At 40.5% G+C, this 17640-nt stretch overlaps 2 protein-coding genes across 10 annotated transcripts in view; both read right to left on the reverse strand.

Moving 5' to 3' along the window:
- Positions 1–10463, reverse strand: part of AGBL2 (AGBL carboxypeptidase 2) — a 45738-nt gene extending 35275 nt beyond the window's left edge. For 4 of the 7 annotated variants that reach the window (XM_042958996.1, XM_042958995.1, XM_007082166.3 and 1 more), the window contains exons 1-6: positions 9989–10463; positions 9670–9802; positions 9345–9408; positions 8028–8162; positions 4327–4380; positions 3406–3591 (exon numbers count right to left, since the gene is read on the reverse strand). In XM_042958996.1, the coding sequence (XP_042814930.1) occupies positions 3406–3591; positions 4327–4380; positions 8028–8162; positions 9345–9408; positions 9670–9705 (475 nt within the window). In that variant the 5' untranslated portion in view covers positions 9706–9802; positions 9989–10463. Of the gene's footprint in view, positions 1–3405; positions 3592–4326; positions 4381–8027; positions 8163–9344; positions 9409–9669; positions 9803–9950 lie in introns of all 7 variants that reach the window. The other 3 variants (XM_007082167.3, XM_042958994.1, XM_007082168.3) reach the window with 3 other exon arrangements.
- A 1061-nt stretch (positions 10464–11524) lies between these two features.
- FNBP4 (formin binding protein 4) overlaps positions 11525–17640 on the reverse strand; it is a 44547-nt gene continuing 38431 nt past the window's right edge. For all 3 annotated transcript variants that reach the window (XM_042957713.1, XM_042957712.1, XM_042957714.1), the window contains exons 16-17: positions 15861–16018; positions 11525–12588 (exon numbers count right to left, since the gene is read on the reverse strand). In XM_042957713.1, the coding sequence (XP_042813647.1) occupies positions 12498–12588; positions 15861–16018 (249 nt within the window). In that variant the 3' untranslated portion in view covers positions 11525–12497. The remainder of the gene's footprint in view (positions 12589–15860; positions 16019–17640) is intronic.

Raw genomic sequence — 17640 nt, forward strand, 5'->3', positions numbered from 1 at the left:
TTGTTATCAAATTTCCTTGAAATTAAAAAGAATTGCCTTTTAAAATATCTAGTGCTGGGGTGCAACTCTTGATCTTGGGATTCTGGATTCAAGCTCCACGTTGGGCATAGTACTTAAAAAAATAAATAAAAATCTAGTGCTTTTGTGGATTACCACTGCAATAACGTGGTTATTTAATTCCAGTTTCCCACCTTTTCCCCCTCTTGGAACTGCATCCAAAATCCTCACAGGAATTTTCTCTGCTTATTTTATACAGAGAAAAGCAAAATCCTATTGTTCAGCCACATCAACTTAGACTTTTATCTAAAAATTGATCTTAGGACTTCTCAGCTATTATACGAACTCAAAATTCACCCTCCATTTCCAAACACCTTAAGAGCAGAATCCTGTGCCCAGTTAAGACACTGAGAAGTTCCCTCTATTTTCAGCTTTATCTCCTGTCTTTCATGCTCAATGCTCCATGGTTGCTCAAACATGCCATGCTCTTCCTCTATGTCCTCTAACTAGAATATTTTCTTTGACCTTCTCAGGTGGATTACTTGCAACTTATCATCCTTCAGATCTCAGTATATGTGTCATCTCCTCTGGGAAACCCTCCCTAATCTTCCAGGCTGGTGTTAAGCGTTCCCAGAGGGACTAAACTCTAAGCAATTGCCTGGTTGTATCTTCAACAACCCCACCAGTATGTGAACTCTCGGTGTCTCCATTTGTTTATCATTATATCTGTAACACCAAGCACTGCACTTAGCAGATGGCCGATGCTTATTAAATATATATTGAATGAATATTATAAGAGGGAAGTGTGAGAATAAGAAACATCCAGTTGTTTATCTAGCAGTCTAAAGCAGAGACATAATGTTTGATAGACGTAGGCATCCCAGCCATTAGAAAAGTCTCCACTTCAATGCAACCCACTTCTGAAACCCTCACATAATGAATGCTGAAGATTGTATCTGCACCAAGAGCTCAAACGTATGACCAGCAATCTCACAAAACTAGTCTCCACCATTTCCACAAAAACACTCCAATAAACTCAAAATGCAATTAAAAACAGTCAAAACTGGGACACCTGTGTGGCTTAATGGTCACACATCTGACTTTTGGCTCAGGTCACGATCTCGGGGTTCATGAGTTTGATTCCCACATCAGGTGAGCTCTAGTCCCACTTCGTGTGAGCACAAGCCCTGCTTCAGGCGAGCATGAGCCCTGCTTCTTTTTCTCTCTCTCCCTCTCTTTCTCTGCGCCTCCTGGGATTCTCTGTCTCTCTGTCCCTCTCTCACTTGCACCCTACCTCTCTTTCTCTCTAAAAAAAACCAAAACAGCCAAAACTGGAGCGCTTGTGTGGCTCGTTCAGCTAAGTGTCTGTCTGACTCTTGATCTCAACTCAGGTCTTGATCTTCAGGATCGTGAGTTCAAACCCCGCACTGGGCTGCACAGTGGGTTTAAGCCTACTTAAAAAAAAACCAACAAAAAAAATCTAACAACAACAACAACAACAACAACAGAACAACAGTAAAAACTATGTTCTGGTATGTATAGTGTTCATCTGCTATACCAAGGCTAGTAAAAATACAACTCCTATGGCACAAAAACAGACACTCAGATCAATGGAACGGAATAGAGAACCCAGAAATGGACCCACAAACGTATGGCCAACTAATCTTTGACAAAGCAGGGAAGAATATCTGATGGAATAAAGACAGTCTCTTCAGCAAGTGGTGCTGGGAAAACTGGACAGTGACATGCACAAGAATGAACCTGGACCACTTTCTTACACCACACACAAAAATAAACTCAAAATGGATGAAAGACCTCAATGTAAGACAGGAAGCCATCAAAATCCTTGAGGAGAAAGCAGGCAAAAACCTCTTTGACCTCGGCCTCAGCAACTTCTTACTCAACATGTCTCCAGAGGCAAGGGAAACAAAAGCAAAAATGAACTATTGGGACCTCATCAAAATAAAAAAGCTTCTGCACAGCGAAAGAAACAATCAGCAAAAATAAAAGGCAACCGATGGAATGGGAGAAGATATTTGCAAATGACCTATCAGATAAAGGGTTAGTATCCAAAATCTGTAAAGAACTTATCAAACTCAACACCCAAAAAACAAAGAATCCAGTGAAGAAATGGACAAAACACATGAATAGACACTTCTCCAAGGAAGACATCCAGATAGCCAACTGACACAAGACAAAATGCTCAACATCATTCATCATCAGGGAAATACAAATCAAACCACAATGAGATATCACCTCACACCTGTCAGAAGGCTAACATGAACAACTCAGGCAACAACAGATGTTGGCGAGGGTGCGGAGAAAGAGGATCTCTTTTGCACTGCTGGTGGGAATGCAAGCTGGTGGAGCCACTCTGGAAAACAGTATGGAGGTTCCTCAAAAAATTAAAAATAGAACTACTCTACGACCCAGCAATTGCACTACTAGGTATTTATCCAAGGGATACAGGTACGCTGTTTCAAAGGGGCACATGCACCCCCATGTTTATAGCAGCACTATCAACAATAGCCAAAGTATGGAAAGAGCCCAAATGTCCATCAATGGACGAATGGATAAAGAAGATGTGGTATATATATACAATGGAATATTCCTCGGCAATCAAAAAGAATGAAATCTTGCCATTTGCAACTATGAGGATGGAACTGGAGGGTATTATGCTACGTGAAATTAGTCAGAGAAAGACAAATATCATTATGACTTCACTCATATGAGGACTTTAAGAGACAAAACAGATGAACATAAGGGAAGGGAAACAAAAATAATACAACAACAGGGAGGGGCACAAAAACCTAAGAGACTCTTAAATATGGAGAACAAACAGAAGGTCACTGGAGGGATTCTGGGAGGAGGGATGGGCTAAATGGGTAAGGGGCACTAAGGAATCTACTCCTGAAATCATTGTTGTACTATATGCTAACTAACTTGGATGTAAATTAAAAAATAATAATAATAAAATGAAATAAAATAAACAAATGAAAAGATCATAATAGAAAATATCTAAAGATAACATATAAAACATTTAATAAATAAATTCTAATAGTTAAAAAAAGTAAAAAAAAAAAAATGTTACATCATGTGATTTTGAGTCAAAAAAAAATACAATTCCTAAAACTCAAGCATATTAATACTGAGGCAGATGTAAGTACTGATATATTTCGGCCTCTAGAAAGGTATCCCTCCATTCCAATAAACCCTGAAGCATTTGAGCTTACACATTAGTGTAATTTTTACTTTGACCAGTGTATATCAGTTTCCCAGGGCTTAATCATTTCAGGATGAGCTAACAGATGTTGAATCTGTCCTGCCTTGTACTTCAGTATGCTGGACTTAATAGGTTCTCATAATAATGTCTGTCAGGACAGCACCGCGACACAGAAGTCACATTACCAATATGATGAAGGTTTTCCTTGATGACCTCACATTCTATTGGCCACCTCGGAGCCTGCAGAGGCCCACTGCTAGAGAAGAAGGTAAAGAGATCTCGGGGTTCTCGAAGACATGGGCTGACTTCACCAAATTCATCATGAAGAAGCTGCCTGCTCTTAAGAAGTGGTGAACTAAGCATAAGAGAATCTGCAGAGAGAAAGGGAATGAGTGAACAGCTTTCCTTTTCTTCTTGGGGACTTTACAGCTCAACTGTGACAACCAAGTAACTTGAAGCACTGTATTAAAATATGAGCACAGGTGCACAATCCTAAGACAGGTGTCTCCTTCAAGAAGGAGATCTAGTCCAAGACGACAGCATTGACATTATGCAAAGTTAAAATTCTACATTATTAAAATTCTACACAGTCTATTAAATATTTAAATGTAAAGGTTTAGAGTAAGTTAGAAGAAACTTTTTTGTTTTTTAAATCAAATTATGTCATATTATTTTTGCTTAGAGAGGCAAAAGAGGAAACTGCATTTCATCCGTTAGCGTTTTAGAGAAAAGTACGTAAGACTTTATTAACAACACTAATAACTATTAACTAATTTGTAGAAATAATCTACAAATTAACTTTCAAATTCAAAATACAATGGTTGGGAGGACACAGAAACTAACGAAGAGGAGAGAGCAGGGGCAGGAGAGAAAGATGAGCTCTTGGGAAAAAGAATGAGAAAGAAAGGAGGAAAAGAGGCTCCCAGGACGGAGAAAAAGAAGAGAAATGAGAGGAAGAAGGCAAAGAAAGGCAAGGAGAGGGGGAAGGAAAGGCCAAAAGCCCCTGGGTGTGGTGAGTGCCAGATCTGGAGGGGAGAGCAGGGAGTGAAGACGTATTTCTGTAAAGCAGCAGCATGAGTTTTCGGGTCTGGAAGGACATGGAATACCTCTGCTCACAGCTTCTATCTGTCTATGCACAGGTGAAGACATACAGGTGGGCCCTAGAAAGAGGAAGAAGGAGGCATGGTTTGTCCTAGGGATCTGTGACTTTCTTTTTTCTTCCCTCTTTCCCTATCCCTTTCCATCCTCCACCCCCATTTAGGGCCCCATTTTTCCTTCTTTTTTTCTTTTCTTTCTCTAAAATTTTTTCTTTTTAATTTCAGGGCCCTGTTTTTTCTGTCTCTTAATTTTTTCCCTAGTTTAATGAGGGGAGGGGGGATCATAAACATTTGGAAAGATGGTAAAGCTGCTCAGCGTTACATCAAGAAATGTAAACCACTATGACAAGGAAATACCACTTTTTTACCTAACAGACACAAAAAGCATTTATGTGTTTTCACATTCATTCTGGCACAGGTGTTAAGTAAACAGGTACTCTCAGAACCTGCTGGCAAGTGGGCAAATCAGTACAAACTTTCTGGAAAGCAGTTTGGCAGTTTATCTAGTAACATTTAAAATACAGAACCATTGATCCAGCAATCCCACTGCTAAGAATTTACTTTACAGATTTTCTCACAAAAATTCATCAAGATACACATACAGGGACGCCTGGGTGGCTCAGTCGGTTAAATGCCCAACTTTTGGTTTGGCTCAGGTCATGAACTCATGCCTCGTAGGTTCAAGCCCCATGTCGGGCTCCGTGCTGATGGTGCAGAGCCTGCTTGGGATTCTCTCTCTTTCCTTCTCTCTCTGCCCCTCCCCTGCTCGCTCTCTCTCTCAAAATAAATAAATAAACTTAAAAAGAAAAAAACTACACATACTAAGACGCTTACTGAAGCAATGTTCAAATAACAAAAATGTGGAAACAACGAAAACATCAAAAGGGAAGTTAAAATAATTATGACATATTAATCAGGTGGAATACTGTAGGTGCCCTTAAAAAAGATGAGGTAGGGGTGCCTGAGTGGCTCAGTCGGTTAAGCGTCCAACTTTGGCTCAGGTCGTGGTTTGTGAGTTCAAACCCCATGTCAGGCTCTGTGCTGACAGCTCAGAGCCTGGAACCTGCTTGGAATTCTGTGTTTCCCTCTCTCTCTGCCCCTCTTTCACTCATGCTCTCTTTCTGTCTCTCAAAAAATGAATAAACGTTAAAAAAAAAAAGAGGTAAAAAATTGTGTGTGTGCTCATTTGAAAAACCTCTGTAAGGTGTATTATTAAATGGAAAAAAAATATCAAAGTTATAGTATTATAGTATTGTGTATAGTATCCCCTGTGAGTAATTAAAAAGACAAGAACACACAGATACATGAGGATATATGAAAAGAATTAAGACAATAATGGCTTTATCAGGAGTAGGGCACGGAGGGCTTTTAGTTTTCCTTTTTTTCTGCCATTTGAATTTGCAACTTTACACATATATTCCTTTTCTTTTGTTTTATTCATTTACTTTCTTTAATGCTTATTTATTTTTGAGAGAGAGAGAGAGTGAAAGAGAGAGACAGACAGAGAATGAGTGAGGGAGGGGCAGAGAGAGAGACACAGAATCCAAAGCAGGCTCCAGGCTCTAAGCTGTCAGCATAGAGCCCGATGTAGGGCACCAATTCACGAGCCATGAGATCATGACCTGAGCCAAAGTTGGACCACTTAACTGTAACTGACTGAGCCACCTAGGTGCCCTTCTCTATTATTTTTTCTTCTTTTTTTAAATAAGCAGATTGTATTGTAACCCATTCCTTTTTCTCTTTGTTCTTTTCTGGTTAAAAAACCAACAGCATAAAAATACTTTGCTACAAAGATGATGCAGAAAGATCTTTACTTCAACGATCAAAACAGGAAAAAAAGTCTGGAGTCTGGTTGCTCTAAAGATCCTTTTTCCTTAATACCACTGAGATTCTCAATTTACTATAAGGATCATGCATTTACAGCTGCATTGTCCTGTGAGGACTACCCCTTACTGTGAACAAAGTGGACAGAAGCAGTAAGGCTGAGATGAACTTATCGTAGGAGGAGACTTCTATAAGTCCACCCACAGGTTCCTGGGCACATCCTATTATCAATCACACTCTAAACCTCATTCACACTGTTGCCTCTACCAGCTGATTTTGCATTCATGTTTTTTATTCTATTGAGCCTGGCAATCATTTCTTATGAATGTTATCTTGAGTGTCAGTTAAATGGGGCAGGAGGAAACTGAAGGGTGTGGGGCAATCAGCTGGCTCCTAAGCCATCCCACCCAGATGAGTCTCCTTCGCTCAACCCCTGCCTTTCTAACTCCCTGTCAGGAGCCCTGGGACACAGAATGGAAGAGCCTTCAGGGCACTGAGATGTGCGCAGACATAGATTTTAAAACAGAATTGCTGCGTCAAGGGTCGTGCACTGTACTAAATTTCCCAGGTAGTGTCAAATTGCCTTCCTAAAATAGTCTACCTGTTCACATCCCTGACAGCAGTGGAGGAGTGTTCCCCCATACCCTGACCTATATATACTAGGTGTCATTAAAAAAAGCTTTTTTTCCCAAATCCCATAATTAAAAAAACGGCACCTTGACATTTTGATTTGTATCTTTAATCGGACGTGAAATCGAGCATCTTTCCATAAGCCTGTCGACTGTATTTGTTTTTAGGAAAGGCTTGCTCATGTCTTTTTCTGCTTTGGTTGTCTTTGCCCATTTTCCTGTCTGGTCATCTTTTACATATTGATTTGTAAGAGCCTGTTATGTTAAGGACTGTAATCCTTTGACATATTTGTCGCAAACTTTTTCTTTTTCAGTTTGTTATTTTGCTTTCTTCACAGTATTTTATGGCTTTTGAGTCATGTCATTCACAGGTTTTAACTAGAAAAAGGGCACAATCAGATTTGCATATAAAAAAGAATAATGCTGTGTGGAAAACAGACTGGAAGGGGTTAGCATGAAACAAGAGAAGAATTCAGGAGACCAAGTACTGGGGCTGTTTCAATAATGAGAAATGACGGCAGCTTGAACTGGGATCAGGGGAGGATATGGGGAAAAGAAAAGTGAATTGACTTTTGGTTGCATATGTATTGAGGGAGAAATTCAACTGCACACCTGCCCTTAGATTCCAGAAGGAACCTATAAAATCCTTGTGAAAACTTATTTTTTACTTAAGCTAGCTGAAATTGGTTTCCACCATTCTTTTTTTTTTTTTTTATTTTTTCTAATGTTTATTTTTGAAAGAGAGAGAGAGAGAGAGACCGACCATGAGTGGGAGAGGGGCAGAGAGAGAGGGAGACAGAAAATCTGAAGCAGGCTCCAGGCTCTGAGCTGTCAGCACAGAGCCTGATGTGGGGCTTGAACCCATGAACTGTGAGATCATGACCCGAAATAAAGTTGGAAGGTTCAACTGGCTGATCCACCCAGGAGTCCCCTGGTTTCCACCACTATTATGCAAACTGCCTTAACAAATACATCCATCAAATCTGTGTAAAAATCAATGTGCTCCTCTTGACCAAAGAGTCTTAACAAATTTTCCAACAATTTGAAGAAACAGATAATCCAGAAGGTATAGTATTTTAATTTAAAACCTATACTCCAAAGTGGATCTAGATAGAACATTTTTGAGTGATGTCAGGAAACGGTGGCCGAGGCTGCTTCTCTGGCTTCTCTCGAGTTAGGCCATATTCTCCTCAATACCTGAAGGAGTTGCTCAAGGCAACTGAATTCTGGGGTTCACAGACACTGATTATTACTCACACAGAAGCTTCTCCTTTTGCAGAGGGTCTGGTACCATACCCTGTCTTTCTCCAAAAGAGCCGCTCAACAGGTATCGAGGATTATTCTTCCAAACATGCTGGTGTGTAGCTGAGGTTGGTAAACTACCTCTGTGACCTATGAATAGACAATTAAACAAAGGTGCTGGAAGGCTAGTTCATCACCTGTAACATCTAGGTTAATACCAAAACCACGACCACTACCAAACCCGCCACTACTTCTGTCACCACCCATCACCCACGGCAGGCTTTTACAATGAACATGTCCTATTTTCCAAAAAGCTTTCATATTCCAATTTACGTGAGCTAAGCATCATTTTCTCCATTTTACAGTGAGGAGAGACTTGAGAAGCAGCATGGTACAGTGGAAAGAGAAAGGTGCCCAAAGCTGCTCTGTCTTGAGGGCTCTTGAATCTGGCTAACTGGAAATTGTTTTCAACAAATTACCACTTTATTATTATTTTTTAAACGTTTATTCATTTTTGAGAGAGAGAGAGTGCACGCAGGAGAGGGGCAGAAAGAGAGGGAGACACAGAAGAGAGGGACAGGCTCCAGGCTTCAAGCTGTCAGCAAAGAGCCCGATGTGGGGCTCAAACCCACGAACTGTGAGATCGTAACCTGAGCCGAAGTCGGACACTTAACCAACTGAGCCACCCAGGTGCCCCACAAATTATCACTTTAAAAATGAAACAGTTAATAAGAAAGTTTAACAAGGTTGATAGAAATAAAATCAATAATGAAACTTAATTTTATTTCTAGATACTAGGAACAAAGAGAATCAAAATTTAAAAAGATACCATTTATGGTAGCCTAACGATACAAAGTCCCATGACGAATTTACAAATCTTTATTGGGAGGCATTAAACAACACCTATGTAGATGAGGAAACAGAGTATATTCATAGATTGCAGAACCAGTATTAGAAAATTCTCACTTCTTCTGAAATTTGATCTACAGATTCAATACAATGGAAAAGGTAAGAACAGCCAAGAGACTTGTGGACAAGATGCAGGCCATGTCTTTCCAGATTATCAAGACTATTTAAATGCCATATGGTATAATTAAGAAAGGGTGGTGGTATTGGCCCAAGGAGAGACAGACTCTTGTATACACACTCAAAAGAGGTGACACACAGCAGCACAGCAATGGAGAAAGGAAGTACTTTTCACTTCCCTTCACCTTTCCTTATAGTGCTAGAAAAATTCGCCATTAGTTCATCCAAGTGCAACTCTTCCAGTTAATGAAACCATTTACTCCATGAAGGCAGAAAAGGTGATGCTAGGTAAGAATGAGATATTACCTTTAAAGTAGCCATAGTATTGAAGATGATGGTACATAAAGTCTTCATAGGGATCAGGAAGAGACTGTGAAAGGAAAAGTCATCTCAATCACGAAAGTCCTTTCAAGTAATACTGAACTCTTAACAAAAGGCACACAAGAAGTGTTTGTTGCAAAGGACAGTATACCCAAGGATTCCGTAAACAAACCGAGTGAAAGACATTCATGCAAATTATTCTATCTTGGGGATCAAGATCTCCTGCCGGAAAAAGGTGCCACCAGAATATACCTTCTGATATAGAAGTACTGGATTTCTGTGGAGTTCCTGGAGAGGGGAGTGTACCAACCTCCTGCTTTACCTCTGTTTCCAGTGCTGGGAACATGTTACTTCTGCATTCTATGCTGAAGACAAGTCAGTGACACCGGCGTCCAGCCACAACCCCCGCCCGATTTCCAAAAGGGCAGCTGATTACACAGAAGCTAAAACACCAGAACAGGACAACTGAAAAAAACTGCCGATATCCTCCCCCACCCTCCTCCACCTGCGCGGCTCTCACGCGAATTTTAGGAAACCCTGCCGCATCGCTCCCTCTTCCCTGCCAACCCAGCTTCTCACACATACAAGCACCTGGCTACTGGTTCCCACTCTGAGGCTCGGAGGCACACCTGAGGAACTAGGGAGGGCGGTTTGTCTTCCAGCCTCTGCCTCCGGAGGCGCCTGGACCCGTGCTTGTCCCATGCTTCCCTCTCCGAGGAGGGAGATGCCCAGCACCAGGACGCAACAGGAAAGTGAAAGAATTGCGAATGGGGGGGTGGGGGGTAGAGGGATGCGACGGAGTCGCCTCGGGGTAGAGAAGAAAGGTCAGGGGCCCGCAGTGTGGGCCCGCGAAAACGGGACCCAGGGGTTCAGGGCTTTCTGGTGCTGGAGAAGGAGGTGAGGGGCAGTTTCCCGAAGAATAGGGGCGGGGGCGTGGAGATTTCCTAGAAAGGCAGGGGAAGGGTGCGATCGCCTCCGCTCCCCGGCCCGTCCCGGACAAAGGAGCCTAAGCCAGGCGGAAGGCCACCTCACTGCAGGGACAGAGGCCGAAACGCTCAGCGCCCAGAGAACACGCTTGCAGCACTCGCCTGCCGCGGCTTTCTGCTGCTAGGGCCCCGGTAGCCTAGCAACGACGGAGCGGAAGTAGGAGAGCAGGGTGGCCGGACGCTTCCGGGGAGCGAGGCCCCGCCTCCAGGGTATGAGGGAGGAACCTAGAAAAGGTGGAAGACTGGCCAGCCTCCAGCTCTTCACACTGATTCCTCCTTTCAGTTGCAGCCCCGCTTCTGGGGCACCAAAATTAGACCGGTGAATACAGTATCAGTTAGCAGGCCTCAAGAGTAATTCCAGACTTCTTTGCCATTCCTTAGGTTAGGTAACTGGTAAGTGTTGCTCTGATGGAGCGGATTCCCCTTTTCTTTGACCTTATAGTCTCAGCAGCCCATAGCTAGAATTGAAAAATTACAAAACTGAAACCACACATTTTGACCATGGAATTATCTGACTTTGGAAAGTGCTCCATTCTGTTAAGATAATGACAAACGTACTGGTGCTCTGCAACAACTCCTACACGTCTAGAGAACTGCTAGGGAGTTAAAAGCTTTGCTAGTTGGTAGCTTTTCTAGAAATTTGCTCTAGTAAAATTATTAAGAAAAAGTTTATATACAAAATGTCACCCCAACACTTGCATTAATCGTAAATAAAACACACTGATATACAGGACACCCAGTAGGTAAAACTCCTATGCATATAAATGTACTGGAATAAAAATCAAACTATTAACTGTTGTCTTTGGTTAATTTTATATGAATATAACCAAAGTAGAGGTTACTTTTATAGTCAGAGGGAATAAAGCAATCTTAAAATGTTAACCACATTACATCATTTCCAGGATTTTAGGTCAAACGTTAGCTAATATTATAGTATACAAGCTCCAAAATTTAAGTCAGAGTACCTTCTGGTGCTAGAAGCCTGTTTTCTCACCGTCCCCACAGCTCTCCCACCCACAAATGACTCAAGATCCTGCTGCTCTTTTTCCCCGAGAGCTGTTCTCTTCAGTGTTTACACATGCGTTATGCTGTATTTGATAAAAGACAAGTATAACTGGACTACAAAGTCTTGATTGTACAATCATGATATAACAGGCTTGGAAGAACAAGGATAACCAATCAGAAGTATAAAAAAAGCTTTATTAGTGCATATATACAAATTTACAAGGTCAGAAACTGGAGAAATACAAACAGCTTTAAAACACAATTTGCCTTTTCTTCAGTTTAAAGTGACTTTTACCTGATTGTGATACAAGAGAAAGTACAGAACAGTAAACTGCTTTTTAAATACTGGAATTTTATGGAGAGTACATTCACATAAAAGGGAGGTGAATTTTGGAACAAGGTTAAGACAATGGAGACACATTAATACATACAGTGGCTCTTGTTACATTTACTGCCACACATGTGAGGGGGGAAGTCCTCAAAATTAAAGATATGAACACCTGCTGCTGCCTGTATTGAGATTTAAATATGCCACTAGTGTGTGAAATGACTGAGCTATCAGTTCTAGAATCTGTGAGAATCCTCTAAAGAGTGTGGCCATCTGTCAGCACAAGGTAAACACCTCAATATACCTCAGCACTTCAGGGGTGGCAGGCTAGAAGAAGACGTCAGAGATTCCGATAATCCCAGTTAAGCAAAACAGAATACAGAGCTGCCTTCTTAATTGCACTTGTTCTGGAGTAGAAGTTAATGAGAGAGAGCCACACTAGGAACTAAATGAGCCTCTACTAGACAGGAAAATCCTTCACTTTTTGTGAGTCCTCCACTGAGGTATTATACTCATGAACCACATGTTCCCAATCAGAGGTTAATGTACCTAATACGCTGAGTTTGCCAGTGTGAAAATAAAGGCAGCCATGTCAAAGCATTCAGTCAACCTCACCTCACCCTTCAGCAAAACAGAAAAATTACATTTCACAAATGTGAAAACTTTGTATGTCTATGCTTTTGCCCAGGAAATTTATATGCTCTCCCTCATAACATTTTGTTTACTGACGACAGTAAAACTGGTTAAGACTCTGAACTGAATGCACAAAAAAACAAACAAAAACAACCTATAAAAAAAGCACCCCCACCCCACCCCAAACTATGTGTTTGGAGCCATTTTCCTTCTCTTCAGTCTTGCTCGCCAATCCTCAGGAAGCGCTTCAAAATTAGCGTTTCTCTCTGCCATGCCACTGTGAAAACAACATACAGATTATTCACTGGAAAGAAAAAATATGAAACTGTTTATTTCCTAACAAAAGCCACTGCCTAACACTGAAAATCTGACCCATCACAACTACGTTCATTACAATGCTTCAAAAGTTTCTCAGGAGTGAGTGCCTGGGTGGCTCAGTCAGTTAAGCATCCAACTCTGGATTATGGCTCAGGTCAGGAGGTCAAGAACTGAGATCGAGCCTCTGCACTGACGTCTCCAGAGTCTCCTTCCTCCTCTTTCTCTGCCCCTCCCCCACTCACACTCATTCTCTCTCTCAAAAATAAAGTTTTAAAGAACAGTTTCTCAGCTAAGTACCAGCATATTCTTCATCAAATTTCTTAATTCTGATGGGTCAACCAAAGATATACTCTCTCTACAGTTTTATGGATACGTGAGTGCATGCTTAGTTTTATCTATCTCCAGTAACCATTAAAGTCACATTGAAGGAATACAACAATTCTTGTGAAAGTTTTTCTTAGCCCCAAGGAGTTACAATTCTTTAGGAAAGATATATTTTAACCTTCAACTTACTATCAAAGACCTTTGGATATAATGTTTTTGAAATTCTCTTTCGAACAGTTCTATTTGTAAGCATTGCTATCTCATAGCTTATTCAATCATCTTCAAAATACGTTAAACTCAGACACTATAATTACCAGAATGGGTGCATTGGATCCATTTTATAAATCTCTATAAATCTAAAATAATCTAAATACAGTATCTTTTGTGATTCCCCACCTATCATTTTGAAATAGTTTCCTATTTCATCATTGTTAGGAATTAATCACTCAATTTCCAGCAATACCAAAAAGACTAAAATAATAAGAAAACCCAAGTAACAGAATCGCCTACAAGGATGAGGCAAAAGCACAAATTGTCAGTAACAGCATCCCCAGCTTTCTTATTGTGTTGCCCCCCAAAAGCATGTAACCTTTCAAGGAAGTAAAAGAGTCTGGAGGCAACATCTTCATTCATAGTACGCCCCCCCTCCCCCATACTATTACTATTTATAAGTAAGCGCTATGCCCCAAGTGGGGCTTGAATTCGTGACCCCGAGATCAAGAGTTGCATGCTCTACTGACTGAGCCAGCCAGGTGCCCCTGCTTTGCTTTGCAAGTATTAAACAAACCAAAGGATAAAAGCAAACAGACAGTGGCACTGTACATTCTAATAATTATGATGGTAAAACTTATTGGGTAAGTAACATTTCAGACTATGGGTATGAAGAGGACCACATCCTAGATGAATTTTCTCAAATTTGAGATTCATGTGTGAACAGTGTATCTCTAACAAAAAAAGAAGTATAATTTTCTCATTAAAAAGGAACACCACCACCCAATTATTTTGTAACAAGAATCAGGACTGGGGTGCCTGGATGGCTCAGTCAGTTAAGCACCTGACTTCAGCTCAGGTCATGATCTCAGGATTTGTGAGTTCAAGTCCCACATCAGGCTGTGTGCTGACAGCTCAGAGCCTGGAGCCTGCTTCGGATTCTGTGTCTCCCTCCCTCTCTGTTCCTCCCCTGCTCATGCTCTCTCTCTCTCAAAAATAAATATTAACAAAAACCAAACAAACAAAAAGAACCAGGATTATGTCATTTCCCTAAAATGACACGACAGGAATCCTTCAGGTTTTATGATGCTGTATGCTAAAATTCATTTCAGAGGGTTATAAGTAGACAAATGCTGAAAGCAGGTATATAATGACTGCAGAAATAGATATTTTAGGAACAAAAAACCTCTTACAGTGACCATTCTAATTGGTGTTTATATATCTAAAACTAAAAATGCCTTCAATTAGGAAACAAAAGATGGCTATCCTCTTCCAAATGGTTTCGTTAAGTATTACATTTATGAATGTTGCAAATGTTAAGAACCAGAAGCAATGATAAGCTAGAACCTATCAAAGATGAATCTGAAATATGGCAGCACTATTTATGAGATGAGTATCTTCCAGGTTATGTTGTAACAACTAAACAATTAGTTGCATCCAAAGAATGTTACTCATTTTAGTCTGGACACCTTTAAAACCAAGAAAATAAAGAAAAAAATTTGAGTTAGCTATGCTTAAATTCTTAGAAAAATCTCTAATGAAGTTTTCTCCCCTCCCCTTTTAAAATTTTTTTTTAAGTAAGCTATGCACTCAAAGCAGGGCTTGAACAGGGGCGCCTGTGTGGCTCAGTCGGTTAAGCGTCCGACTTGGGCTCAGGTCATGACCTCACGGTTCAAGATTTCAAGCCCCACATCAGGCTCTTGTGCTGACAGCTCGGAGCCTGGAGCCTGCTGTGGATTCTGTGTCTCCCTCTCTCTCTGCCCCTCCCCCACTCCCATTCTGTCTCTCTAAAAAATAAATAAAATATTAAAAAAATAATAAAAGTGGGGCTTGAACACAACCCCAAGATTAAGAGTTGTATTCTCTACTGACTAGCCAGCCAGGCACACCCCCTCCCCCTCCCTTTAACTTCTGTAAATTATTTGCAAAATAATTTTTTAAATGTTTATTTATTTTGAGAGAGAAAGGGCATGCATGCAAGTATGAGAGGGGGAGAGAGCAGAGAGAGAAAGAGAGAATCCCAAGTAGGCCCTATCAGTACAGAGCCCAACGTGGGGCTCTATCCCATGAACCGTGAAATCATGACCTGAGCTGAAATCAAGAATCAAGATGCCTAACCGACTGGGCCACCAGGTGCCCCTGTAAAATAATTTCAAAAAAAATTTATGAAAGGGTCTATTGGATCTACATGGTAAGTGGGACAGGTATTTTTCCTGGTATGCTAAGACAGGTATGTTAAAGACAGTCTTTTTGCTTAAGAGAAACAATCAGTAGGATAAAGTATTAAAACTGTTATCTCTGGGATGCCTGGATAGCTCAGTCGGTTAAGTGCCCGGCTTCAGCTCATGTCATGATCTCACAGTTTGTGGGTTTGAGCCCTGGGTCTGGCTCTGTGCTGACAGCTTAGAGGCTGGAACCTCCTTTGGATTCTGTGTCTCCCTCACTCTTGGCCCCTCCCCCACTCATATGGTCTTTCTCTCTCAAAAATAAACATTAAAAACAATTTTAAACTCTTGATATCTATAATTTTGAAAAAGGGTAGATCATAATTCTCACAGGGAAATAATCATTATGACTTATAAACTTTTAGATAAAGGTTTGTAAAATATATCAAAAATTAAGGATTGTGATTTAAAGAATATGACTGCTGCTTTAAAACCACCACCATAACCCACTCATCTGGGGGCTTTTGTTTACCTGACCAGCTGCTGCTGTTTCCACTCTTCGATTCGCTTCTGTGCAGTTGATTCCCGGTCCTCTTCACTGGAACTAGAGTTCTCCTCTTCATCTAACTCACGCTGGATACTCTGCCACTTCTTTACCAAAGATGGCATTTTGGTTTTACTCTTCTTTGCCTAGAACAAAGGGTAAAGGTCAGAAGGAAGAAAATACATAAAATACGGAAATAAGATCCACACAAGATCAAGGTTCTTCTTACATCTAAGGAATAAATAAACTTTAAAATCAAAAGGACAAAAAAAAAAAATCAAAAGGACAGAAACACAAAAAATAAATACTATTATAAATTCTTGCCCGAAATTTCTACCAACTATAAATCTAATTAATGCTTGGTCAAAATTCTAAAAACTGGAAAAAAAAACAAACCCATAAATGTGTTTTTATAAAATTAGGTCAGAAAAATTTCCTTCAGCCTCATTATTCTATGGAATTCAAAACTGTTGCCCTTATCTCAGAATTACAGTGTTTCCTCTTGCAAATTTTAACTAAATGCAGTGTTCACATTAAGTAAAATAGAGCTGAGAAACAAATGACCAGCTTTCCTGGAAACAGCAACAAAGTCAATGACAACAAATATTTACAAAGCAAGATGTATCAAAATATTAATGGTTCTAAGAGGAGATATAATAAAAGTTTTTTGGTTCATCTTCATTTTCTAAATTTTTTCTATAGTAAGTATTTACTTTCAGAATAAAAAAAAAAATCTTGTGAAAGTAGCAAAAGTAGGCCTACATATATCCAACACGGTTTGCTCTATCACTATCATCAGGCTTCTGATCAAAGGCACCCTAGCAAAGAGGCCTTCCCCGACCAACCTAACTGGAAACAGCACCACCTCCCAAAGACCACTTTCTGTCCTGACACTGCTTGTTTTTTCTCACTGCATTTTAAAGCACCAAACATGTATGCATTTGCTTATCTGTCTCCCCGACCCCATTCCCCCACTTCTTTGGTTTGTATTCTTTTGTATTCCCCCACAAACATTTGATTCACTTCTGCGTCCCCAGCTTCTGGGGAGAATGCCTGACAAATAGTATGCCTCAAAAATATACTTGTTGAGGGGCACCTGCATCTGGGTGGCTCACTCAGTTAAGCATCTGGCTTTGGCTCAGTTCATGATCTCACAGTTCATGAGTTAGAACCCGCACATCAGGCTCTGCACTAACGGCTCGGAGTCTGGAGCCTGCTTCGGATTCTCCATCTCTCTCTGCCCTTCCCCTACTCATTCTTGCACACTCCCTTCTCAAAAATAAATAAATAAACATTAAAAACAAAAAAAACCTGATCATGTTAAAAAAATAAATAAAACCAAAAACCAAATTTGTTGAATCTGTGATTAGTTATGGGAAATTCAAAGGCTCCTGTATCAGACATGGGGGGAAACATGTTTTTTATCCCTATATTTTGAAGAGCTATGTACTTGAAGACCTGACCAGGTTACACTAGAAACACAACAAGCAGTTGAGTGGTAGGTGTGATTAACCGCTGCTGGGCTCATCTTGGACCAGGTATGGGGGCCCACCCTGTTTTTCCTGCCTGTACTTGAGAGATATTTCTTAATTCCCCAAAATCTGAGAAAGTAAGTTTTAGATTTTCAGTCTTTCTTCTATTACTTTGCTCTCTGCTCAATACCGTATTTTGACTGTAATGGACAGTTCTTAACGTTCTGGAGAACTTAGTGCTCCATCTGTTGTGTTTACACCTTTAGCCCCACACACCCCCACACTCTAGGCTGTCA

This window comes from Panthera tigris, chromosome D1, assembly GCF_018350195.1.
Source record: "Panthera tigris isolate Pti1 chromosome D1, P.tigris_Pti1_mat1.1, whole genome shotgun sequence".
Taxonomy (NCBI): domain Eukaryota; kingdom Metazoa; phylum Chordata; class Mammalia; order Carnivora; family Felidae; genus Panthera; species Panthera tigris.